Raw genomic sequence first — 26435 nt, forward strand, 5'->3', positions numbered from 1 at the left:
AACATCGTCAAAAATCCTAAGAAAACCTTACTTTTAATGCTTTTGGTGCTTTGAAAACTATGTAAACTGCATTCTTATTACATTTTTCATAAAAAAAACTTCAAATATTGATTATTTTGCATTTTTGGTGTCATATTTCATCTACCAGATGAGCGTTGTAGGCGTCTAACCCTGGAACATGCATCATAACCCTGGAAATAATGTCTGATGAATATAATTGAGAAGCGCCTTAACCTCGGAACGTCGTAAGCCGAACCCGTCATAACCCGGGGACTGTCTGTACAGTTAATTCTTTCATCTCTACTAGTTGAAGGTGACAAAAGGTAAAATCAGAAAACAAGCACAATACTGTACAGGAGAAAATTAGCTGGAAATCAACACAATTATTGCTAACACAGATTCACATTGTGTGCATAAGGACACGGCATGAAGAATTCTGACAAGAACGTAAACAATCCAGCACCACCTGGTGGGAAACTGGTGATTACAGAAACAATCATAGTGGGTTAACAAAGCATTATTATTCTGTTTTATTTTGATTGGCGATCGCACCTAATGGCGTGGAAATATAAGCTAACTTTAACATTAAGCAAGCTTCACTCTAAATAAAAAGAATTTTTATAAGGTCTAAACTTTTGAAGTTCCAAAACTACAAGATTAGAAAGATCATTTCACAATTAGGCTTCTAGAAAAGTAAAACCATTAGAATTAACTGCAAATGAGTACCAGTGCAAATGGTTGAGTAAAACCTGATAAAGGTTGGACTATTCATTTTAATAATAATTAATTTGCACAGGAATAACAGTTAACAAAAACTCTCACCTCTTCAATTTCTGCTTCTAACTGCCTCATCATGGACTCAAGATCCTGTTTTCGTGTAAACAGTGCATCTAATTTGTGTCTGTTCTCTTGATTAGTTTCCCTCAGGGCTTTGGTTTCCTCATCTATTTCAAGTTTTTCAGTATCAGTGTTGACCAGGTCTAGAAGCAGATTATAATCGCCCAGTGTCCCCTGCAGCTCTACAAAGAAAATTTACATTTTTTAATCACATAAAACTGCTCGTTGCAATTTCAAACCTTATTTAGTGTTAAACAGCAACAAACATTTTCCTTTTTTTTTTTTTTTTTTTTTTTTTACCTTGAAGGCCTGTTTCATTAGCAGAAACTTGTCTAATTCCAAAGAATATGCTGTATAGAGAAATGAAAAGAGGCATAAGAGAAGTTATGAGATCTCTTTTGTGCTTTTCTGAATGGTGGCTCTATACATGAAAGGTGGAGCAGGGGCTTGTTAGATGGCATAATGTATGCTTCAAGAGTAATGGTGGAAGTAGTACTTCTTTCATTCCATTTGCCATTTTCCCACATGACTCTGAACTTCAACTTTTTATTCTTTGCTTCAGATTTTTGTCTCCCACTTAAGGAGAAATCTCAATAGTATGACTGTGTTTCATTTGACCTAGTAACATAGTAAACTGTTTGACAATAGTAGTAATGATAATGATTTTAATAAACAGTAGGTATATATGTAGTCACTGATTAACTTGTCCCAAACCAGTTAGTTATACAAATAAGAAAAGGTGTTTCTTTCCAGTGCTGGCAACTGAGCAACTAAGCAAATAAGTTATTCCTGGGGAAAGTGTTAGAGTTCTATTTTCACGCCTATTTCCTAATTTACTTTACAAATACAAAAAAGAACAGAAGTACCTATATTACAAAAAAAATCTTGAGGTATAACATACTGTACTGAAGATATACAAATGGTCAATTTTACATTAACATACCAGTTAGTTCCTGAGCCATCTCCTTCACACGCTTATCATAAGTCAAAAATGTGGACTGCTCTTGCTTCATAGACGATATATCTGAATTTAGTCGTGTTATTTCCCCACCCAAATCTGTTATTCTTGTTCGTAGCAAACCCATGAAGTAACTCTTATCTTGCACCTGCAAAAGTAATGTTCAAATCATTCTTTTCCTTTTTTCTATACTAATGCAAACATCAGTGAAAATGTGTCTAAGAAATTTCTGCACAGATAAAAGCTTAATATTAATTTCTTTAAATGTACTAGGAAGTCATTGAATAATGTGTAATTATCATAAATAAAGTAAACATATTCCATATATGAACTTGGACAGGACTACTGTTAAGTTTAAAAAGAAACTAAGACAAAAACCATAAAAAGATTTATAAATAAAGAAGTGTACATGTCATAATCATCCAGAAATATTAATACAATTTTAAGAAAAGAGAAATATTAGAGATCAACAGGAGACTTACAAATGAAATGTACACAAAATATGTAACAATAAACACTTCTGATCTGGTAATCTAATTCATAATTATGGTAATACCTGTCTTTGTGGTCCTCTGACTCCAGTCTTCATACCGCTGAGACCCTGCTGGGTAATAGGACGATCCACAACACTGATCTGAAACATCAAGAGTACTTCAGTCTAAAATAACTGCTGATCATTCTCAGACATAACTTTAGAAGAATTCACTATCAGTAGATTGCATCAAATCTGAAAAAATTTTGTAACAATGTGAGAAAATTAATACCAATTCTTTAATACAAATATGTTGCTAATGGCATCATGAAACAAAATGAACTTTTAACAAAGACTATACTCCTAACACCACATCAGGCCAAACAGCATAATTCAGGAATTTCCCAAGGAAATGTGAACACAGATAATTTATCACAGAAAAATCCCATGCAGCCTATCATACTGGCATTATACAAATAAAGGGTTGCAGATAATTTTCTGTTAAAAGAAACAATTGAATAAAAATATTTTTATATACCATACCATATGTATCTGGTAATAACCATATGAGCCTATACTACTGGCAATATGTCAAAAAAGAGGTTATAGAAATCTAGTGTTAAAAAAAATGGAAAAATTTCATACTGAATATCAGTCTTGACTGTATATATGCAGACAGAGCACATATATTTAATAATATATTGTCCAGTACAGTGAAATTTACTTTCAAGTTTATTGCTGCTCACAAAGTTAGAAATAAAAAATGCTACATCCAAGAAAGCTGACTTGGGAGACCTATGAAGTCATCAACAACTTACAGGAGTATTGAATCCTATACCAGTAGCTACACCAGTCCTTGACCCAGGTCGTTGCATACTTGCAGTTGATAAAAGCCTGGAAGCAGTACCAGGTGCTCCCTTTAAAGCAGCACTGATTGGTCTAGCAGTTATAGGTCGACCAGATGTTGTAGGTCGACTTGTTCCATCTCCCTGTAAGAAAGAACCAGACTAAAATGAATTTGGATAATTAGATCCTCAAATTTTTATTCAATTTGTATTTTTCATAGCTAACAAACCTGAGGTCTTAACAGTGGGATAAATCTTTTGGTGCCAACTGGAAACCAGTTAAAAACAATAAAAGATTTAAATGTAAGGAATCTGTGGCATCTGGTATCCGATGCGTAGTTAAGGTGGAAGTGAGTCAAGAGACTACACTTGAATCCAGTGATGCATCAGTTCTTTTTCCAACCCAGGATGAAACATAAGAGGGGTGGCAAGAGGTGGGCAGTCAGTCCTGTACTCAGGTTTGTCAGCTAGGAAAAATACAAATTAATTAAAAAAAATTTCATTTATTCATACAAGGAACACCTTTAGTCTTAACAGTAAGACAGACTCACACTTGGAGGGAGGTATGAGAATCCTGAACCAATTGGAGGTTCAGCACACCAGATCATTCTATTTAGAAATTATCATTCTAAGGAAGAGGACCTAAGCCTTTTAGATATGTGAATATCTAACCGTCAGTCCACTGGGTTTAAATACAATGAAACATGTCCAGATTCATTGCATACATGGAAGTAAAAAAGAACCATGTCTGTTCAAGTAACAAACCATGTTAGCCACAAGAAACAGGTTTGTCACCACTCCTCACTCCCCTTGCTGGAGAGAGGAGTTGAAGCTACCAAGAAGCAGATTTGTATGTTGCATGGAACATAAAAAGTGCTGTAATAATATGGCTGCAACACTCACCTGCATGAAGCCAGTTCCAGCGTATGTTGTTTCTATTCTTCAAACCGCCTGTAGGTATGAAGACAGGCAAAAAGGGAAAGAAAAGAGACCAGTTATCTCACTCACTCCCTACTACGCACAATCATCTTAGGCAAGATACAAACTGTCCCGCCAGGGGCACTGACTGAGTTATGCTTGTTGAACAGCCACTACTGGACCCAATGAAAAAGTGTCTAAAGATCTGTGGGTGACATCCTTCAGATAGCAAAAAGTGTAAGTGGTTTGACACAGTCAGGGAACCAGCAATCAAAATCCTATGAACAGATAAGTTCTAAAATGCCAGGGAGGAACCTAATCCTCTGGTGTCATGCGCTTCTGTACGCATTAACTGGTGACAGAACTTGACAATGAGGAGTAGGCTTGCCTAATCACCTCGTGTAGTTAAACAAAAGGGCATTCTAGAACAGTGTTGTCCAAACTGGGGTCCGCGTACCCCTGGGGGTACGCAACACAGATCATGAGGGTACATGAACAAACAAGGAACACACGAACACACATACACACACACACACACAACAGAAACATCCCATCAGTGAACATCAGCCTCACATCTCACATTAAGTTGTGTAAGTAATTTTCAAGCACCAACACTCCTATAATGCAGTCTTTTCATAATTAATATACTATTTGCATGATTATCCTAAATAAAACTGAGTTTGGTCAGCCATGGTGGGCGAGGGGGGGTACGTAACAGTAGGAGAAGGTAATAAAGGGCACAATAGGCGAAAATGTTTGGACAACACTGTTCTAGAACACCTCTTTCTTGACCTGGCTTGTGTTAACATAAAGCCTATGACACCTAATCTCTATGTGAACTGTGAACCATGGGAATCTGGGTCTTAGCCACGAATTCCGGGGCAAATTCGAAAGCTACTGACCCCAACTGGTTGTAAGTCTACATCATAAGCCTAAACATGAGTCTACGTCATAAGCCTGACCATGAGTCTATGTCATAAGCCTGACCATGGAGCTCTCCACCTCTTCCAAGGAAGCTAAGGTCAGAAGGAAAATTGTTCCAAAGTCAGTTTCTTGTAAGACGATTGACGCATGGGCTCGAAGGAGCTTGAGTGAGACTACTCAGTACCAGAGTAAGGTCCAACGTAGGAGATCTGAGTTTCCTAGATGAACAAGATCGCTCAAAGCTCTTGAATCACATAGAGAATTCTCAGGGCGAAGGATGTCCACATCCTTCAGATGAACTAATCACAAGTCATCCCTGTAGCCCCTCACCAGTATAAACAGAAAGAATTTCCTGTTTTGAAAAATATCCTGAAGGTCTTGTCTACTGAACAGAAACTCTGAGTGGAGAGAATTCCTTTTGATGACACCAATCACAGCAGCAGAAGGCTCATCTTGTACAAGGCCGCCAAAGACCCTCCAAAGTAGCCTTACATCTGAATCACTGCTCTGCAAGAAAGATCTCTCGCTCAAAGAAGATAATGGACAGACTACAGGCATGAAGAGATAAAGATCCTACTGATTGTTGGTCTCTCTCCAACCGAGACTGGCAGAGAAGGTTGTGCTAAGGCGGAATCTCTCTCACCCACTCAGCTTGGGGCCACAAGGATCTACTAGGGTCATCCTAACACTTTGGAGCCTGACAATGGGAATTCCTCTTAATTCACCCGCTCCAGATCTGCTCCTGTACTCAGATATCTCCTCCAGTGGTTGGGGTGCTCATCTCAAAGAGCTCCTGGCCTCAGGGGCATAGAGCGCACAAGACAAACAACTCCCCATCAACTTGTTGGAATTGAAGGTAGCTTTCCTGGGTCTTCAGGAGAGTCAAGAAAAAGGAGACAGTGTACTCCATCGTTCAACCTCCCAGAATGTTCCCAGTACATGCAGAAGGGAATCTTCCACCCCAGCGAACGGATCTGGGACCATGAACAGTAGACCTCTAGATTCCTGTTGAATCTTGTAGTGAAGAGGTCTAACATGGGATCTTTTTCAAGTAGACAGAGGAGACAATAGGATAACCCAAGGGGATGTCCTATGATAATATGCTCTATGCAGATATGTTCTAAATATCCTACTGTTAACTTGTGCACTGTCAAAATAATTGTACTGCAGACAGAAGATATGTATTCTCGCTGCCACATTTCACGTGCATTTCCAACAGAGGAGACGTCCTATGAGGTGATCCCCACGATGACATACGCCCAGTATGCTACTCATCAGAGGTGATGTCATCACAAGAAAGAGGAATCCTCACACATAAACCTTGTCTGCAACACGAACCTGTGACGTCTCAAACATCCCTAACTACACAAAATCTGAAAGACTAAAACATTACCACAGTCCCAGGAACTGTGTCAAGATATCATTGAAGAAATAAAACACTGAAATGTCTTAACATACATGTTTCAATATATCTCAGACAATATTTCAAATTGCAAATATGCTAAGAAATGAACCAGATGTAGTTGGCCCCTCTCTCCCTGAAGGGGCAATGTTTCCCCTGAGAGAGATGGAGCAGCACTATACATAAAACACCCAATGATGAAACAGTAGGAATAGGCCTGGAAGCACATCTACTGCAAGTTGCATCTGTCCCAGAGGTAGCGTGAACACGGGAATCCTGGAGGGCTGGGACAAATGCGTTGATGCTCATAGGACTTCTTATGCTGGATAGGAGAATATATGATTGATTGATTGTGAGTTATCTGGTGTCACAACTACCAGGGTCACCGACGCCGAGGAGAATATATGAAACAACAGTAAGGCCTTAGGCCAAAAACCAGCTTGGGAAGAGGAGAGCAAAGCAAACATCTGCTCTCCAAGGCAGTGGAAAAAAGACTGATGCATCACTGGATTCAAGCACGGTCTCTTGACTCACTTCCACCTCAACTACGTATCGGATGCCAGGTGCCACAGATTCCTTGCATTTACAATTATTTATTGTTTTTACTGGTTTCCAGCTGGAGCCAGAAGATTTATCTTACTGTTAAGACTGAAGGTTTGTTCCGCATATGAACATATGTGTGTTTAAACCATGTTCCAGCAAATGAAATCAACTTTATCCTAAACATCTTATGAGTTTTATAAAATAAATCCAACTTTAAAATTGTTCAATATTTGTCAAAAGAAGATTTGGAACTTCTGAAAGGAGTACTATATTAATGCTCAGGTCACCTTGGAAGGATTTAGTAACAGTAACTGATTTGTAATACGCATGATAACATATGCTGAAATTACTGCCACAATAAAAAAAATACAGTGGAACCCCCAAATTCGTGGGGGATGTGCACCAGAGGATCCCCCACAAATAGTTATAATCTGCAAATACTTAAAAACCCTCTATAAATGTTTATAATATTTTAATAGTTTTATCACAAAAAAGTGCATTTGGCCATGAAATTGATATGAAAATAAATTAGTGAATATTTCTCAGTAAAAAACACTGCAAATAGGCAAAATTCCTGTGAATACTAATGGATAGAGATGGTCCAAAGAGAAATCCACAAATAGGCAAGTCCTTGAATCTCAAGAAACGCGAATCCACGTGGTTGACTTGCCTGGCTATGACGTGTCAGTGGACGCTCCCCAAAAGCGGACGGCTGACGTGATTCCATTCCTATGACAGTGTGTGAAGGAGGACGGTCAATCACGTTCACACCCCTTGAAAAGGGGCGTTCACCACCTGCTGGTGCAGTGCGTTCAACTGATGAAGGAACAACATACATCAGTCTTGTATAAAATATTGACTGCAGTAAGTAAAGAAATATTCAAATAAAATCAAATAGCATGAACAGAACTAAATATATACTAGTTAATAATGAAGCAATAAATATTTCAAAGAAAGATGTTGCATAAAGAGATTTGCTTCCTGTGACTTAGCAAACAGAATAGAAGAAACTAAGAATTTTTCACACAGGGTAAATTAATACTAGGAATACATAATTTACGGTAACGAAGATAAACTTTCTAAACATTTACATAACTAAATGACTTTAGACATTATGGCTCAAATATGTGGAATAAAGAATTAATGAAAATTAATATGCACCAGGCCTCTGTGAGTAAATTTCACATAAATAAATTGTTCCATTTTTTTTCTATTATCAGTACAAAGAATTTAAAAATTATTTCCACATTTCACAGATACATATCTAACTTTATTCTTACAGAAGGGAAAATAAATCAGGAAAATTGGTGCTGAACAGTTAGCTGAAACATGTGAAGCACTTGTTCTGAAGACAGGTGAGACCTACATCAAGACAAAGAATCCCTGTCCAATTTACCAATAGCTCCATCTTTACCATCTATAGACCATGATTGTGTACTAATCAGAGATGAGCAGAAAACACTCATTGTGATTTGCTTAAGTGAAACAGAGTTTATTTTGAAACTTTGCATTTAATCATAAATTACATAAACCTTTTAAATTTTACCATAACTGTAAACATACCACCTATGAGGTACTATTTACCATCAAATTAATGAAATGTGTGTGAAACTCAATTCACACATCTAAATATCATGAGTGCTTGATTTCCATTTCATTTATTCCATATGACTGAAATAAATTAGTAAAAATGCAATAAATCACATAATTATTTGTCCTCAAATATAACAGCAACATCTTATTTTTATTCTATTGTTTCATGAAAGGACTATTTATAACTAAGGAAAACTGAAAATTCTTATAAAGTATATTTACGTATATGGATTCTGGATACTAGTGATAAGGCTAAATATAGATGCAATCAGAATTCTAAATATGTAGGTTCCTCTTTTCACATTTGAGTTATAATTTCAGAATTCAGCAGTTTTATTTTGGTGCGCCTTTCTTTAATACAAAAGCTAAATGTGTACTATTGAAGATTTCTCAAAATTAAAATGATACATAAAACATCACTCAAATTGCTAATTCATACACAATAAAGACCATATTACCTTCAGAGTTAAGCATCCAATGTGGATAAAGATAAGCCAAAATGAGCTGGTATTCTTGGGTTTGTGTATTTATCTGTTAAAAAACACACAACAGCCAGTGTTTTATACATGGTTGACCAAGAGTTGATGGCAAGTGGAGGTAGTTTCATAAATTCACCCCAAACAAAAACTAACAGCCAAAAAGAGAGGCAAGTAAAGCCATATGCTGAAACAAGGAAAGTCCTGCACTCTCCTGAAATGGCAAACTCAAGATTAATTTTAATACCAAAATTACAAGTTCCCGAGTTACTGAAAAATTCTTATGACTAGAAAAGCCAAAGCTCCAAGCAATTTAAAGGCTACACATCTACATCAATATGCTGTTTGAAAACATTCAACACACAAAAAACATCAAAAAGTGCAAACAAAAATAAAAACAGAATGCTGTGTGAAGTTCATAGTTTTAAATGTATAAAATACTTTCCAGATAATGGTAAAAACTATATAAAAATATACCTTATAGTATATATAGAACACCAAAGTATATCAAATGTTCTAATAAAGTTTCATTAAGCAAGCCAAAAGCATTCAAATGTCTATTTAACCCTAAAAATATTATCAGTCACCAACTCGATGTCCTTTGACATAGGGAATATTACAACTGAAAATTTGGTTCTAACCATATTTGTATACAAATCAAAATATACATACATGAACTTGGTTCATCAAAAACATTAAACTTAAAAACCATTATTAGATTACTCAGTTTCCTTCAAGAACAGATGACAGTCTATAGTACTTATATACTACATCCATTCCCCTCACATGCAAAAAAAAAAATAAATAAATAAAAAGGAAAACCACTCCTGTGTGAATTGCTGCACCTGTATTTTGTGAGCTAGCACAAATATCCAATCATTGTACATAGTATTTAGTCAACACACACCTCAAATTCACTCTATCTTTACCTGGCATCCCTGAACCTCGTGTCATTGGTCGCACATCATCGTTTCCATAATTCTTCCCTGTTGAATTCAATTAAATCTCACACTAGATATATAAATAATAATGGTTATGAGATTTAAACTTTATACCCAGAATGATGATGCTCACCTAAACAATTTCACATAAAAATACGAGTTATGCGAGATACATGAGAATATACATAGTACATATCTAGTATTGAAAATACTATAGTAGTAGTGCTATCAATAATATGTGGCACAGCTGTGAATGACATGAATTTTTTTATACGTACTAATACGTATTGTCATCAATAAAATGGCTGTTAGTTGCAGTAATATATTCATTTTAATTTGTATATATGTAATTTACTTTCATCATAATAAAACAAACTATTTATTCATCACAACCACATTATCATGTTTATTCATGGTCCTACAAGTTCCCCGTCTTTTGTCTGTCCAAACTGAAATACTTTTGTACATGCTCCTTGGCTTCTTCTGTCCAACAGACAAAAGACAAATGATTGTGGGTACATTCAGATCATGAATACTGTATGTATGCTTATATATAACTAATGAAAATGTGAATAAATAATCTCTGGCTCATTTTAAGTAAACTAGCCGTAGTATCAAAGTGCTTTTCTTCTAAAAACTGAATAGCCTACAGCTAAGATTCTAATGATTCAGGACTTATTCAGGACTTATCTTCCTATGTATTTGTAACTGAATTTCTTTTGTTTATGATAACATCTGTTACTAAATTCTGATTTACCTCTTCTTCTTCAGTTTCCTTAATTAATTCAATTTTTTAAATTTAATATAAGTATACTAAATTTACTTTCCGGTACTCAGTCCACTATAGGTAATCAAGTAAATATTACACATAAAATTTAAAAATCAATACATGCTTAGAAGAATACCCAATTGTAATAAAATCTGCATCAGGTCCACATGCTCTAGTTTTATAACATTAATAACATCGATAAAGTAAATCAAGATGCTTTGCGACATAAATTTTAATGGTTTGTCTGATTAGCCAGTCAGACATTATAGAGATTGAAGATGAAAAAAAAAGATAGAAATTAATTTACAAACCTGAAGTTGCAGGGCGTGTCCCATATGAGGTTCCTAAACGAGAAAGTGGTAATTCTGCCATACTTGTACTTGGTTGTGGGGATATTTCTTCAGCACCTTCCCAATCTCCTCTTACTTGCAGTATTTCTGTGTGATTTGAGGTACTAATTGGCTGCTCAGCTGTTTCTACTGGCCTTTCACTATTATTGCCTGTTTCTTCAGCAGCTCTTGGTGATGCTGAAAGCAACTCTTGAGGTCCTGTGACTTCCTCAGGTTTTGCTAGAGTTTCAACAGCCTCAAGTCCCGATGCTTCCTTATCTGGTACAGGTGCTTCTACAGCTTCTACAAATTCTACAAACTCCCCAGCTTTTGAAAACTGTTCTGGCCCTTCAATGGACTCACAGGGTTCCTCAAATGTTTCATTGGGCCCTTTACTATCTGATGTAGGATACTCTGCACCTTCCTCTAATCCATCAGAAGTGTTCCATAGTGTGTCATCTATGCCTGGATTTTCAATAATTTCCTCAACTTCTGTTTCAGGTTCCTCTAATCTATCTGCAACTTTTACTTGGCTCCCTGTTACTTCCCTGGGCAATTCTGCAAGACTGTCAACTTCTGATGGTGCATGCAAAGGCCCCTGCAGTGGTTCTACAGTTTCCCTTAAGTCATTTACAGATTTTAAAAGTGCTTGTTCTAGTTTTCCATTTTCTTGACTTTCCTTTTCTATGTCATGCAAATCCTTTAATTCCTCTGGTTGTTCTATTTCCTCTTTTGCATTATTCTCCTCAAACTCTTTTATGTCTTCCTGGAAGCAATAAGTGTAAAATATTCTCAGTGTGATGAGCAAACATCAATAACCTTATAACAGTACTTAAAAAAATTACCATATGTAAACTAAGGAATCCACATAAGTACAGACCTAAACACTGAAAAAAAGGGATTTGGACAAACATTAAGGATATTAGTATGACTAGTTAGTATATCACAAAGAACACTGAGAATTCTATCAGTTACTCTCAGAATATCTAACTTATAAATTGAAGAATCATTAATTAAAGATGATTGGCATTCATCCTAGAAATACAAACCATAAGTCTTTTCTATCAATACACCTCAGCAAAAGCTTGTCCAGTCACTGAAGCTTAGCAAAAATGTAGTAAACTGCCAGCAAATGAATGAAAGGATAGTAGTACAATACTCACTCAAACATTTGATATTCACATTTTCCTTCTGCAAAAGGTAGAAGTGTAGGGTTGGCTGCAGGTGATCTTGAAGAGAGACTTCAGGTTTATAAACCTAGGAAAAATGCAAATCACCTCCAATTTGCAATTTGTTCCTATATGAATACAAACATGATATTGTTATGATACAATAAAGTTTGTTCATACTTACCTGGCAGATATATATATAGCTGTATTTTCTGAAGTCCGACAGAATTTTAAAAACTTCCGACACACGCAGTGGTCGGCCAGGTGGTTAGTACCCATTCCCGCCGCTGGGAGGCGGGTATCAGGAACCATTCCCATTTTCTATTCATAATTTTTATTTCCACTGTCCCCTGAGGGGAGGTGGGTGGGTACTTGATTATATATATCTGCCAGGTAAGTATGAACAAACTTTATTGTATCATAACAATATCATTTTGTTCATGAAACTTACCTGTCAGATATATATATAGCTGAATCCCACCTTTGGAGGTGGGAAGGGACAGAATAGAAGGATTTTAGGAAACAAATGCATGCAGATGATTTACATCTTGGTTCCACCTGTTAGCATAGCTGGCTTCGTGGTTACTGCCACGTAAGTCTGCTTGTGCTACTAGAGTTGCCAGCGAGGTAGAGACCTATATAGCTGGTGCACTCCAGATGATCTGTCAACAGGGGCGAGACCACGACGTGACTAGACCATATTGACCATACCATGAGGGCTAAGAAGTAAAATAAATATATATATATATATCACCACCTGACCAACCTAGCCAAAATTAAGGTGTTTTAACTAAGGCTTAAGAGTTAAGAAGTCGCCGTTGTCGGCGACTCATCAACTAAATTAAGAGCTCTTCCTAACCATTTTCTACAGGATAGGATGAGTGGTACTTCTTGCCCCCAAGATTGTGTCTGCAGACACGTATGGCCCTAGCGAGCAGCAGATCTCATATGCCATCTTCACATCTCGCAGGGAGTGTGAAGTGAACACAGAGTTGCTTCGCTAAAACATGGTACTCAGGATGTTGCTGAGTGCCATGCTCTGTTGAAATGCTTCCGAGGCCGCGCCCTCACCTCGTGAGCATTCAGATAAAAAAATTTCAAATCTTTGTGCAAACACAATGAAGGAGCATTTTTGAAAGAACTCCTTAACACTAAAGCCAGGGTGTTCTTCGATATGGGCAAGTCTGGTCTTTTTCGGAACACTGCCAGATTGCCCGAATGACTTCGACTTTCTTGAGTTTTATGTAGATAAAACTTGAGAGACCCGACAGGGCACAGGACTCTCTCTGGCTCCTGCCCACTAACTTGTGCCATCCTTGCTTCCAAGCTCCTGGCCCAAGGACAAAACGGGTTTCCATTCTTAGGCCACAACGGAAGGCTTAGAGAGCACACCGCCTTGTGTTCTCTAAAGCCAAAACTTGTGACGATGGCTTAAAATTTCACTAACCCTCTTTGTCGTATCTAGGGTGGTTAGAAGAAGGCCTTCCTGATCACATGCAAGAAGTTAACAGGTAGGAGAGGTTCGAATGCTTTAACATCAAGAACTTCAGACTACGTCTAAGTTCCATATTGAAAGCTTCGATCTGGACATGCACAGTCAGTCCGTCTGTACTAAAGTCAGGTGACCGACCAGTTGACCAGTCAGACGAATCAAGGACAGCAAGGCTGTACCCTGAAGACCATAAGGCACTATTCTTCGCTGAAGGATGAGTGTCTGGACTGCCTGGGCGATTCAATCTAAGCAAACCTTGGGGGTGTATCAACGCAACCCAACGTCGTCAGCGAATCAACTCCTGACTCGAGCTTCTGGTGCCAGGAGAAAGGAGCGAGGAGCAAAAAGGCGATTCAGTCCCGAAGGAAGAATGCCTGACAGTCCAACCTGGTCTCATGTTACACGATCATCGGGGGTGTATAAACGCAACCGACTTCGTCAACAAGAAACTCAGGGCTACTATATGTCGCCTGATCTCGCACGAGTGTCTGACTCCGAGAAAACAGGTGAGACAAAAAGTAGATGGTGAGCGAGTTTCGAGATTCCACAGAACTCAAAGATCGTGAAGGGCTTTGTTGTTTGACAGACGCAAATCTCTGAGCCCAAAGGCCGTCAACAACATATTTGCATATTCTTTAATAGTTGTGACTGCCAGCTTATCCCATTCTTCAGACGGAAATCTTATTCCTGTCAACATCTCGATAGTCTGAACGTAGTCAGACTCAGAGCGGAGAGGTTATAGGTACTTTTCGAGTTAGAGTAGACCGACTCTCTCGGAAAAGGTCCTTGGAAAGTGAACTAGGAAGTATGTGACCTCTGTGAATCCAGGATTCTGAAGGCCAACATGGGGCGATCAGCGTCATTGTCGCTCCCCTGTGACGTCATAAATCCTCTTATTACATTTCCTAAGCGATTGAAAAAGGGGAAAAGAGACTAAACATCCATCCCCGTTCAATATCATAGGATGGCGTTTAATGGTACCGATCCCGGATCGAGAATAAGGGAGCAGAGAAGAAGCCGCCTCTTCGTCCTCAACATATCGAAGAGAAGACTGAAAGGGCGTCCCTAAAGTCTACACAACTCTCAACTTACTTCTAAAGAAAGATTCCACTCGGAAGTGAATAGTTGCTGCCGTCGATCGAGACGATTCGTACGAACTTTTGCAATCCTGTAACGAACCTGTAGAGGATCGTTATATTTACGCCTGTTGTTATAATAGGCTCTTTCTCGTAAACTCGAACAAGGACCGAGAGAAGATACTTCTTAAGATATGAGAGAGCTGTGGAATATCAGAGTTGATCTGGACCACTGGTTCCCAAAAACTCGTTTCGAGGACTGGAGGGACTACCGAATCGCTTTTACTTCTTTCAGATTAAGATCCAGGACATCTGAAACCAAACCCTATCCAGATGTCCGGCACCTTCTTTCTATCACCTCAGGTGATAGACGCACTGAGAGATGTTCAGAATCATTCCTAAATCTAGAATAATATTTCAGTTTCCCGGTAGGAAAAAACTGTGGTCTGAATTGCAGTCCTATTCGGGGTTAAACAAACTTCTTCAGGAAGGAAATGGTCCCCAGCAAGCTCATCCATTCCCTCCCCGAGTATGCTTACTTCCCTAAATAAGGCTGCGCTTTGCCTAAGCAGGAGAGCAAATAAAAGTGCAATGTTGCGGTAGACTCGTAGTTCCATACCGTGCGGTAACGAGCACCGAAAGGATTAAGAGATAACTTTGTTGAACATAGTAAGGCAAAACGAATGCAACGTTTATTCATTCACGTAAGAAATCCCCTCAATCTTAGGCTAAAGTCCGTGATTGTAGGACAGAGATACAGATAGTCAGTCAATCCCGCAGGAGAGACGTAACCGTCAGCACAGAGATACGGTTAGTCAGTCAATCCCGCAGGAGAGAAAGACGTAACCTACCGTGCATGACAGCGCACGGTCTGTTACTGGCTCGGTTGGACTGGACTCACTGGAGGACAGACACAGAGCGACAAGCAGCAGCCAAGCAGCTTACGAACGTCGTCTCTTAGCTTTGTCTGGGTTGCCAGCTACCCTATTCTACGAAGAAATAGGTCCGTTATTTTTTGAGCAGAAAGACTCTCAAGCTGGTATATTTAAGCGAAACAGAAAACGCTAAATATATAGATGGTTTGTGTCGTCAGAACACTACCATACAACGGTAAAAGATAAATCGGAAACTCCTGGAAGGCTGCAGGGAGTACCGATTAAATGTCCCTTAAAATAGACAATAGACCTCTCGGTTGCCATCCGAAGAGGTAACTACAGCAAGCGTATATGACTTGAACCAACCAGAAGTAAAATAACGCAAGGCAAAAAATGAAATTATATCACAATAAAGTTTGTTCCTACTTACCTGGCAGACATATATATAGCTGAATTCGGAAATACAGCTACATACATATCTGACAGGCAAGTTTCATGAACAAAACTTAAGAGAATCGAAGCAGTCGAAGCAGTCAGCTCAAGCTTCTTATGTTATTGGACATAAGCGTTCATTGACGTAGTCTACAAGTCTATTTCTTGTACGAGTCTGCGAATGACGAATGAGAGCTCTTCCGAATCTTGTCAATAAGAGCTTATTCGCTTACGCAATATCAAGTTAATGAGATGTTTGTCAATGAGAACTAACCCATTTACGGGACAAAGAGATATTTTGTCAAAGAGGATACCCACTTACTTGACAAAACGAAAGTATATTGTCAATGGGGGAAAGTCACTGAATTGACAAAACGTAATCCAGGAGTCGAGCATTTAATTTTTCCGATCCCGTCTCAAACGAGGAAGGGGCAAGAATCCTGTTAAGAGACTGGGCTTACGGCAAGTAGAACGACGATGTTCAATTCGGCAGCGTAGTCCCGACTAGAAACTAACAAAATCTATCATCTGAAAAACCCTTTCAGATGGGCTAAAAAGCTTGCAAAATTATCCTGGGAAGAGGAAGAAACTCTCCAACCAGCTTCCTCTCCCGTATCACAACTAATGCCTGCTAAAGCTTAAAATTATTGGCAGTATGGCAAAGGAAGTCCTGTCTTGCGCTTCCTGAAGAGCGTCCTTTTGATGAGTGCCTTTGCAAGAATCCTACTGAACGTTGCCGAGAGTCCTGACGTGCAGGACATCGAGCCTTACATAACCCGTAACTGCCTTATCGCAAAGTCTTGACTGCGGTAGTGGCAACTTAAATTTATTGGCAGAATGGCAAAGGTTGCGGTAGAGCAAACGAGATCTTCCTTAACTCCATCCACCTATGCGAAAAGCAATATTAATTGACAGAGACCTCTTGAATTCACGAAACCCGATGTCTTGCTGGGTTTCGAAGAAGAAGTTGTCTGTTCACTTTAAGCTTCCTCCGAAGCACTGCCTACTTCACATTCTTTGCAGGTGAGGTAGAAGGTATCACCGAAGGTAGAGGTAAAAATTCTTTAGCCCAAATCTGAAACAAGAGCTTGAAGAGTTCAACAGAAACGTTCAGCTAGGCGACACACCTGGCGTGCGATCGGTGCACGCTCGGCGGTCACTGGCGCTGCGAGCTCGGCGTTCTCCACTGTGGCGCGCGCTCCGGCGTCCACTGGAGCGCGCTCGGCGTCCACTGCGCGCTTGGCGTGCACCCGCGCGCGCAAAAACCTGGAGTCCATCCGAGCGTCCCAGGCGTCCGCTCTCAAAAGCTTCCTGCTACTATGACTTCTTTTACGTATTTCTCGGTGGAAAGACGGACACGAGTTCAGGCGACGTTCGCCTTCTTACTTCTCACTGAAACGCATAACGAGAGAGAGAGAGAGAGAGAGAGAGAGAGAGAGAGGACGTGAAGCGTCCTCTTCTATAAAGCTTCTATTTAGAGGGCGCGAGTCCTTCCGAAAGCTCCAACCCCTGCACGGAGAGGACGCTTCGGAGGACGAGAAGCAAACTTTCAGGATTCGTGCACGCGCACGCACTTTGGCAGTCTGGGGATTTTCATCAGAAACTGCCGAAGGCACGCCAGATCGGTGGGGGTTCCTTGTAACCCTCCTTAGGCTTCGACATGCTCCCTCCCCGGGTCCTGGGAGTCAAGCAGAGGTCCCGGCCTAGAGGCGAAACGAGGCCGATCTGACGCACCCTCCACTACACAAGGGGTATCACTGCACTTCTGCACTTCACTTTTACTCTCTAAAGCAAGCACTTTCGATTCTAAGTTACGAATCGAAAGAGTATCAGAGAAAGGGCAATTCCTCTACAGACACTGCTTAGGGCCCGAAGGCAGTACTGCAGGGTTAGGAGTAACAATTACAGAAGTAGCACTTCACAGCAATGAAGGAGAGCGAGCACCTCTCGTAGACATATTCATAGCCCGTAGGCCATACTACAGGGTTAGGCAAAATAAAGTCTACAGGAAGGTTAGCAGGTTCACTACCCTGACTTTTGTTACTGATTAATTGCGTACATACGAATCATACGTCTTCCTTACGGAATTAGACATGTTTACTGATTAATTGCGTACATACGAATCATACGTCTTCCTTACGGAATAGACAAAGTCTCACACTCCTTACATGACAAATCTCAACAAAGAAGGAAGACCCATACCCCTCGTACATACCAAGTGCGGATCTACCGAAGCTTTCGGTAGCCACACCCTATCTTTGCAGACAACCCCGTCTGAAACTAGCCTAACTAGATTCAGATATTTTAAGCAAAAATGAATCAAATTCAAATCAATTTAAGATAGCGTATGTCTAGCCACAAATCCAAGTAAATAAATCAAAAGACAATTAGGATACTTAGCGGCAATGAAGTTTCCAAAATCCTAAGACGGAGGTACTGAAAACAGGTGTTTTCAGCACCGGCGACAGAAAAATTATGAATAGAAAATGGGAATGGTTCCTGATACCCGCCTCCCAGCGGCGGGAATGGGTACTAACCACCTGGCCGACCACTGCGTGTGTCGGAAGTTTTTAAAATTCTGTCGGACTTCAGAAAATACAGCTATATATATATCTGACAGGTAAGTTTCATGAACAAATTTCATCTTTTACATGAGACTCACTCCTTGGGTGGGAGATACTGTTTGAAGAACTTGACAGGTCAAGTTCTTACAAACTGTATATGCCAGCTTCCCAATCATGTACATGAACAAGGCAAGGATGACTCCTCTAACAATTTATACACCCTACCATATGTGATGCAGCTGACAGGGTCCTGTGCCAGAGTTGATTCTTTTGCGAACTTGTTCTAGGAAATGAGGAACCTAACCTCACAAAAGTTTGGGGTACTATGACTGTATCTCTCAGCACCTCAACTAGAAGCCTTGGAAGAAAAGGGATAAGCACTCAGCTTATTGTTAATAAGGAACCACCAGGGTCATCCTGAGACAGGGTGTGACCAGCTCACAGTAAACCACTACCCAAAATAGTCCTCTGTTTGATGTGGTTTTATAGGCAAGAAACCTCAGGCCATACAGTGCCCACAATATGCAAAAAAGACCCTTGACCAAGGTGGAAAGACAACACATGTCCAGACCTAGTACCTGATTATAAGAATGTGACAATGAATTTACAGAACAGATTATTTCAGACATTGAATCATAATCAGAGGGCAATGTGGGTGATACCGCACCCACAAACAAGAACTGTCATGCTATGGTTCAGACTTGATGTACCAGATTGATCAAGAAGAATCTAGATGATCAGTAGTTCCAGGCAACAAAGACCCCTACTTTTATACCTCTGGAGAGGCACAAATAGGATGAGAAGAGTCTAGGTCAGTTCTCTTCTCCCATGAAGACAGAGTAGGCCATGAGCAAGCTTCCATCACGAATGATCACCTCAGAGCAAGCTCACAAAGCAATCCACCTAGAACTCTAGTCATGGACACCTGTTCCCTTGATTAGTCATAGGATTCATATCTCTTCAATAGAGTGATCTCAGCCAAAACATTTCTAACCCTCTTTCAGAAGGCTGCCTTCTGGGCCTCCTTTTATTTGTTCTCCAGTCCAGAAACAATGAAAGACAGTGCAGAGGATGAGGGGGGGAAGAGTACAATGAGGAAGAGGAGTAAGATAATGTGTTTTGGGATTTCTTTGAACTCTTACAACCATGAGTCTCTCAAGTCTCTACCATGCCCACAAGGATGTAGTTATTGCAGACTTCCCCAAAGGGACGGATGCAAGAACTGCTAGAGCAGCTACAGCAATGACGATCTGAGCAGGAGAGGCTACTGTTGAAGCAGAAGTGCCTGGTGATCACAAGGTAGGCCCAGAGCCATTAATCATAGCACCCAAGAGGGCTTATGAGAAATGGATCCCGCATTAACACGAGATGATTCCACAGAGCCTTCAGCAACCTCTTCTCACAGTGGTAACACATAGTAGTCAGTGTAGCAGCAGTAGGAGAAGGGCTGATGACCATAACAGGAATGTTCATAGTACCATCCTCCATTCCATAATGGGAGTGAGCAAAGTCTTGGGGAGTTTACGGTCTCATTCTTTCTTTTCCCCATTGTTCAACTTTTTTCTTTTTTCCTCTTTCCTTATTGGCTTTTTCTTCTTCTTTTTCTTCTCTTTACTTTTTTCTATCTTTTTTTCCCTTTTTCTCTATTTCTTTTAATTTACCCCCTTTTTCTTTTTCCTTTTCTCTCCTCATCGTTCTCTTTTCTCTTTTCTTTTTTCCTCTTCTTTTTCTCTTCAAGTTTCTTCTCTCGGTCACCATCAGACCCTGCCATATATAACCACCTCAGACTGAACTGCTATGTACCAAGAGAACATCTGTTATGAATGAAACCACTGATGGAAAGCAAATACTTCAGAACCGAGCATATGCCAAATGAGAGGCCAGTGCTTGCCCAACCAGGTAGCAAGCCCTAAGCAAGAGGGTTGCACAGGCTCCATCAATTGTTTCTGAGGCAACTCAGGAAGGGCTAATCCTGCTGTTTGCACAAGTATAGTCTGGAGACTGAGCACATGCACAACCAGCAGTTCGTGCTGACTTGACAAAGAGTGTTTCCAGCAAAACATGCAGAGAGCAGTTCTTGTACCCTAGTGAGCCAGGGATGGTTACTGAGCATGTGCAGTGAGGCTCATACTAGCTCAGCCAGAAGCTAGTTGATCACCCTTATATGTTTGAAAGCTACAGAACCCCAGAGACTGGAAAGACCAGTCTCTCAAAGCATTAAGAGATGTCCTGTGAGACCTTCTTTCTCCCGCAGGAGGAGGGAGAAGTCAAAGAGAGAGAGAGTGAAGACAAGCTTAAAGATGTAAAGGAAGTAGAGGAAGAAGAATGGCATGGAAATTTGCTCACTTTCCTGGCTTATGATTGCTCTCTCCAACATCAAAAGGCTGGTGGGGGCTGTTAAGAGTTGTAACTGGTGCTACAGATGAAGAAACTCTTGGATTCCCAAAGCAGTAGCAGCATGAGCAGGAGAAACCTGCTTCCTAGCTGTGGCTGGGTGATCAGAGAGCACTTTGAAACAGGGGCTTCTTGTAATGTTAAGCAAAGGCCATATCTTACAAAGGTGCACAGCAAATAATGAATGCATACCTGAACATCAGAAATATCACTGGGAGTAAGGCATGCCAAGTGGAGTGCATGGGTTGTGGTCTCTCCAGGAGAGACACCAGCCCGAGCATCCAAGTCATCATGCAGGAGAGCGAATGGTAGGTACCATTCCTACTATGAAGTGCAGTAAGATGTCTATCCTAAATGACATCTGAAAAAACTGATTGGAGACATCAGGTGAGTGGGATGCATTTCCCTAACCAACCCCATAACCACTATGTAACCATCTTGTTATGAAGATAAATGACTTTCCAGCTCAAGCTGAAGGTCACTCCTATAAAGGGTACGTACGTAATGGTTTGTATTCACATTAGAATAAACTGCTTTTCATTTGAACAAAGAAGTATGTATGATTAACCCTTAATGGACAGACATGCTCACAAGTAGCAATAACAGGTTTTGGGTGGTGGACAGAGTCACTCATGGTGAGTAAATAATATTGCACGCCATCGATTTGGGGGAATCAGGTGGGAAAGAGGTGCCATTACTTTTATAGCCCATAAATACACAAATGGCAACTTTTAGACTGGCTATATGATAGACTTGGCAGCTCAGGGCTTCGTTGGGATCTTGACTTCAAGATAGGATGTAGTGCCTCTCCGTCTTACATGACTTCTTTTTATAAATTTGCTTATAAATATACCAAGGGGTTGCTTTTGGTTTTAGTTCTTACCTTTTAAGATAGTATGTCAGTTATGAATGTAATTTTGTAAAGAAAAGTGCAAAGAAATATTAGGAAAACATGTATACTAACTCCAAAAAAAGTTATTGCATCTTCATTCACAGTAAATTTATGTAAACACGTATTTTACAACAAATATGCTAAGAATTTGTTACTAAATTTACTTCTTTTCTGTTCTGATATTGTGTGAGCTATAATTACAATCTTACAAAATAAAATACATTTATTTATTTAAAAAATCATGTATAACATTTTAAAATCAACAATTGTCATGTAAAAGAGGCCCCAAAAGGGGTTGTAAATACGCTGTCATTTTCAACTTCTTGTAGAAGGTAGAGAACATTTTTTTCGATTTTTTTTTCTTGCACCATGTGCATTTGCATATCTTCCTCTTTCCATAGGTTTTTTTTCTTAAATTGACTGACCTCAAAGTTGTCCTGGGTTGGGGTGCTGCATATTGATTCATTATTCCATCCATTAAGGGTTAAGCACAACTCATCTTGCAAATCTCTCTCAGTCTCATCAAACAACAAACAATTCCTTTGCATACTTTTGTTCAAAATGCTACTGCTCTGCTCAAAGCTAAACAGACATAAATAATATACTATATACATAATTCAATTCAATTTCAAGAAAATAAACACAATTAGTTGTTCAGTTTACCTATACGCACAGCAATTACTGTTTAACAATTAATACAGATGCCATATGTACTACACTTAACCCTTTTGAGATTCCAATAATGTCAAAAAACAACCCTCACAATTCTGTGGAACAAATAATATTCTAATCATGAATATATTGACATCTCACAGCAATGAGATGGCATCTGGAGGGTGTAAGGGGAGGGTTGAATTCCATCTTCACCAAAAGTAGGAACTATTCAAACAAAATTACATAAAGCTTGTTCTAGGTAGAGAATCATTAAAATGTTTAGATATATTTTAGGGATGCACTGGAACCAGCATATCAATTTCTGGCCAGAACCAGAACTAGAACAATAGCACAATTATGTGATATTAGCAGGATATACAAACAATCAACCTGTACAGATGCATCCAGTAAGGGTTGATTCACTAGTGTAATTATCTACCTGATATTCATGCAATATACAACACTTTCTCCACTGTTATCCACAAGTTACCAGAAAGTACCTATCCTAATTCTCCAGTTTATTCTGATAGGCTATTTTCAGAAGCAGGGCAATATAAACGAGAAAAAACATTTTTGCTTACTATTTCAAACACAAGAACAACTCTTACTTCCCCATCATAATCTTCCTCACTTCCAACTTGGATCTTAGCAAATGAATACACCCAGTTCACCTTTTAGTTTCAGCATACTAATGAAGATAAGGAACATTTTAGTTTCAGCATACTAATGAAGATAAGGAACATTTTTATACATATATTACCAATGATTGATACTTATCTTGTATGTTTTCTAATGAATGTTTTCACAATAAAACTACATCTTGTAATGAATGTTTTCACAATAAAACTACAGTATGTTAACAACAACTGCATATTAAGTAGTATGGTAACTGCTTGGATACAGTATGATAAGAGTTCCTTTTCTGACAAGTTATTTTATGATAGCTCTGGCTGGAACTTCAAAAATTTTGAGGTTTCAGGTGGAATAAACTGGCCAGAACCAAATTCCGGTGCACCTCTAACATATTTCCTTAACTTTTTACATTTGCAATAACAAGCATAAATAGCAATAAAATATATAAGATTGAAAAGGAAACTTATACATTTTCATGATACAAATAAAACTTATATCTCTTTACCTTATTATTCAATACATTTTTTATGAATAAGTAAAGAAATTGGATCTTTACTAACTTCAGTTTATTTCTTTAATACTGAGAACAAGCCAAAAAAAGCACAATTGTTACATTTCAAAATCATAACAAAACCAGCATTGTATCATGAAAAATATATTTACAACTTGCAATAGTAAAAGCTTATAAGCAGTAAGCCAGAACACAGGTGAGTCTTGGGATCCGCTAGATATCTCAAAAGGTTTAAAATATTTGAAATTTTTCTAACAATACAGCAAATAAACTAACACTACAGAGCTCATTTACAATAATCTATTAGTGTACTATTAATCTTTTTTATATATACTATATGTACATATGAACTCCCACCCTTTACAAATAGTTCTCTTAAATTTCAGCTCCCAACTTTAAAATGTTAATACTGTGAAATAATTACACAATATACTAAGGGAATACTTTAAAGGTCACTTACACAGATACAAACCTTGTGTTAAAAGGCTTTATGTATAAAGCAAAGACAAAAGATTTCAGAATATATACACATTTCATAAATACAAACTAGTTACCTTCACTAAAGCCTTGATGCCCTGCTATGACAAATAAACCGTGTACTTTTATGCTTTAGAATAAAAACCAAGCAAGACAAACTTCAGTAAGGGAGCCCCTCCATTTCCCTGATATCAGCTTTTCCTCTCCTGACTCTGAGGACTAGATATGAATCAAGCAGAGGGAATAGAACAAGAGCATTTCAGTTAGTCAGTCTGTCTCTGTGACATAAAAATTGGTCACTGTCTTGAATACTTTCTGATTGTAAGAATCGTCTCATTAGGAGCAAGTTAATTATTGCTGGAGTTCTTCAACTGCAATGCTCATTTTTGGAGATTACCATATTCTTATTTAATACCAATTACTCAATTCAGAATTATCCTCCATTACTCATATAGTTAAATGAACCCTAACTACTGACTAATGCTTTGATGCCAGAACTTGTTGCAGATGAAGGCTACCCATGCTCTACCTTGGTACTTGAGGAAACTCCAATTTTTGGCAACCAAAGCCTAGAAAGCCAGCAAAGTCCTTTGTCTTGGGAACCAAAGGAATCGTACCCCTGAACTCCCATTTTTCAACTGCAAGGTGGTGTAAATAAATTCATTGTGATTTTTACCCAATCTACACATTACTCAAGAAACTTGGTGTCTCAGAAGAGGCATTAGTATTGATGCATTCCATATCTCAGAAAAAATTACCTTACAAGAAAAGCTGTCAAACACTTATAGACTTTCGACACTGCCCACAAACACTTACAACAAAAATTTCCAAGATAAGTACAATAATAGTGAAAACTGCAAAAAATATTTTGAAATTACAGTATATAGTAATAGTGTTACTATGTATAATTCAACAAGAATTATTATACAGCATATAACTGAATAATATCCCATAAAATTAATATTGTATATACATATCATGCTACATAAAGAAATGTACATGTTATTACATATTATTCAGTAGATGAAACCTATTCATATGGAACAAACCCATAGGGGCCATTGACTTGAAATTGAAGCCTCCAAAGAATATGGTGTTCATTAGGAAGAAGTAAGACAGCTAATACATACATATGTATATGCAGTTCCCAACTTGTGAACAGTTTGACCTAGGACAGATTGTCAGGAACATGACATGGTGACCTACCTGTATCCCCTCCCAAAAAAATCAATATGTAACTAAAACCAAATATAAAACAGACTTTGAAGTAAAAATTGTAATGAGGATGTGTAAAAAAAACAGAGATTAGCATATAATATTTTGTCCCCATCTTAACTTTCAGCAAGTATATCGGCCATCCCTCAACACAGGAGACTTCACTCATTGTCTACTTTCCTCTTTGCCATTTCTAAATAAGAAATTTTGCACTTGGTTTATTAGTCATAACTGGGTATTATGATGTTAGTAATATCAAAAAGGTCTGTAATTGTATGAAATTAATCCTTGTTAAAAAATAAATTCTCTATAGTGGTAACCATACAAAAGTTTAAGAAATCATCACACAAGTACTAATTCATGATGAAAACTGAAGCTCAACAGCTGTCAACAAAAAAGTGATGAAATTCAAGAATACAGAATGCAAAACAATTTGGATTTCATTTAACCTGTAAGAAATTACTATGTATATAAACAGTAGTATTTGTGATTTTACCCTTCAAGCAATACAAACAACTGACATTTAACAATCAAATACCAGAAATATTCACAATTTTATTGAAATTTACATGCACTGATCACAGCTGCATTATGATGAAGAGCCAAACCAAAGTATACAAAAGAATGAAAAGGCAATGACGGCGTACATAATGTACGAAGCTGCTACAATAAAACACTAGTGACATAAAGTAGTATAACAAGTACGATCTCTGAAATTCATCACCTCCTAATGGAGCACTCTTGTCGTACAATCAAAATGGCTAAATTTGTGCTAAAAATGTCAAAGCTATCATGGCCTACTACAATAGGTGAAGACATCATTTGCGAAGCCGATGACAAAGGCCTCCCTTTCATGCTCAAAGAACCAGTCATAGGCCTCTGTGCCATCTTAACAGACCTGTAATAAAAGCTGTTAATTCTTATTAGTATGAATTAACTTAGGCTTAACATTACATCTTGTAGGGAAAGGGCCACAATATAAGAAAATGAAGGACTGTAACTTTTTACCAGCTCAGCTGATGACCAGTTAGTAATAATCTCTAC

The 26435-nt window shown here is 38.6% G+C and overlaps 1 protein-coding gene across 2 annotated transcripts in view; it reads right to left on the reverse strand.

The window, feature by feature from the left end:
• Positions 1-26435, reverse strand: part of LOC135197967 (intraflagellar transport protein 74 homolog) — a 128884-nt gene that overhangs the window by 90027 nt on the left and 12422 nt on the right. The window contains exons 2-8 of one of the 2 annotated variants that reach the window (XM_064225271.1): positions 10990-11773; positions 9898-9954; positions 7570-7715; positions 3086-3256; positions 2352-2429; positions 1781-1943; positions 823-1019 (exon numbers count right to left, since the gene is read on the reverse strand). In XM_064225271.1, coding sequence (XP_064081341.1) covers positions 823-1019; positions 1781-1943; positions 2352-2429; positions 3086-3256; positions 7570-7715; positions 9898-9954; positions 10990-11773 — 1596 coding nt within the window. The remainder of the gene's footprint in view (positions 1-822; positions 1020-1780; positions 1944-2351; positions 2430-3085; positions 3257-7569; positions 7716-9897; positions 9955-10989; positions 11774-26435) is intronic. The other variant, XM_064225272.1, reaches the window with a different exon arrangement.

The sequence above is a fragment of the Macrobrachium nipponense genome, chromosome 21 (genome assembly GCF_015104395.2).
Source record: "Macrobrachium nipponense isolate FS-2020 chromosome 21, ASM1510439v2, whole genome shotgun sequence".
Classification (NCBI taxonomy): domain Eukaryota; kingdom Metazoa; phylum Arthropoda; class Malacostraca; order Decapoda; family Palaemonidae; genus Macrobrachium; species Macrobrachium nipponense.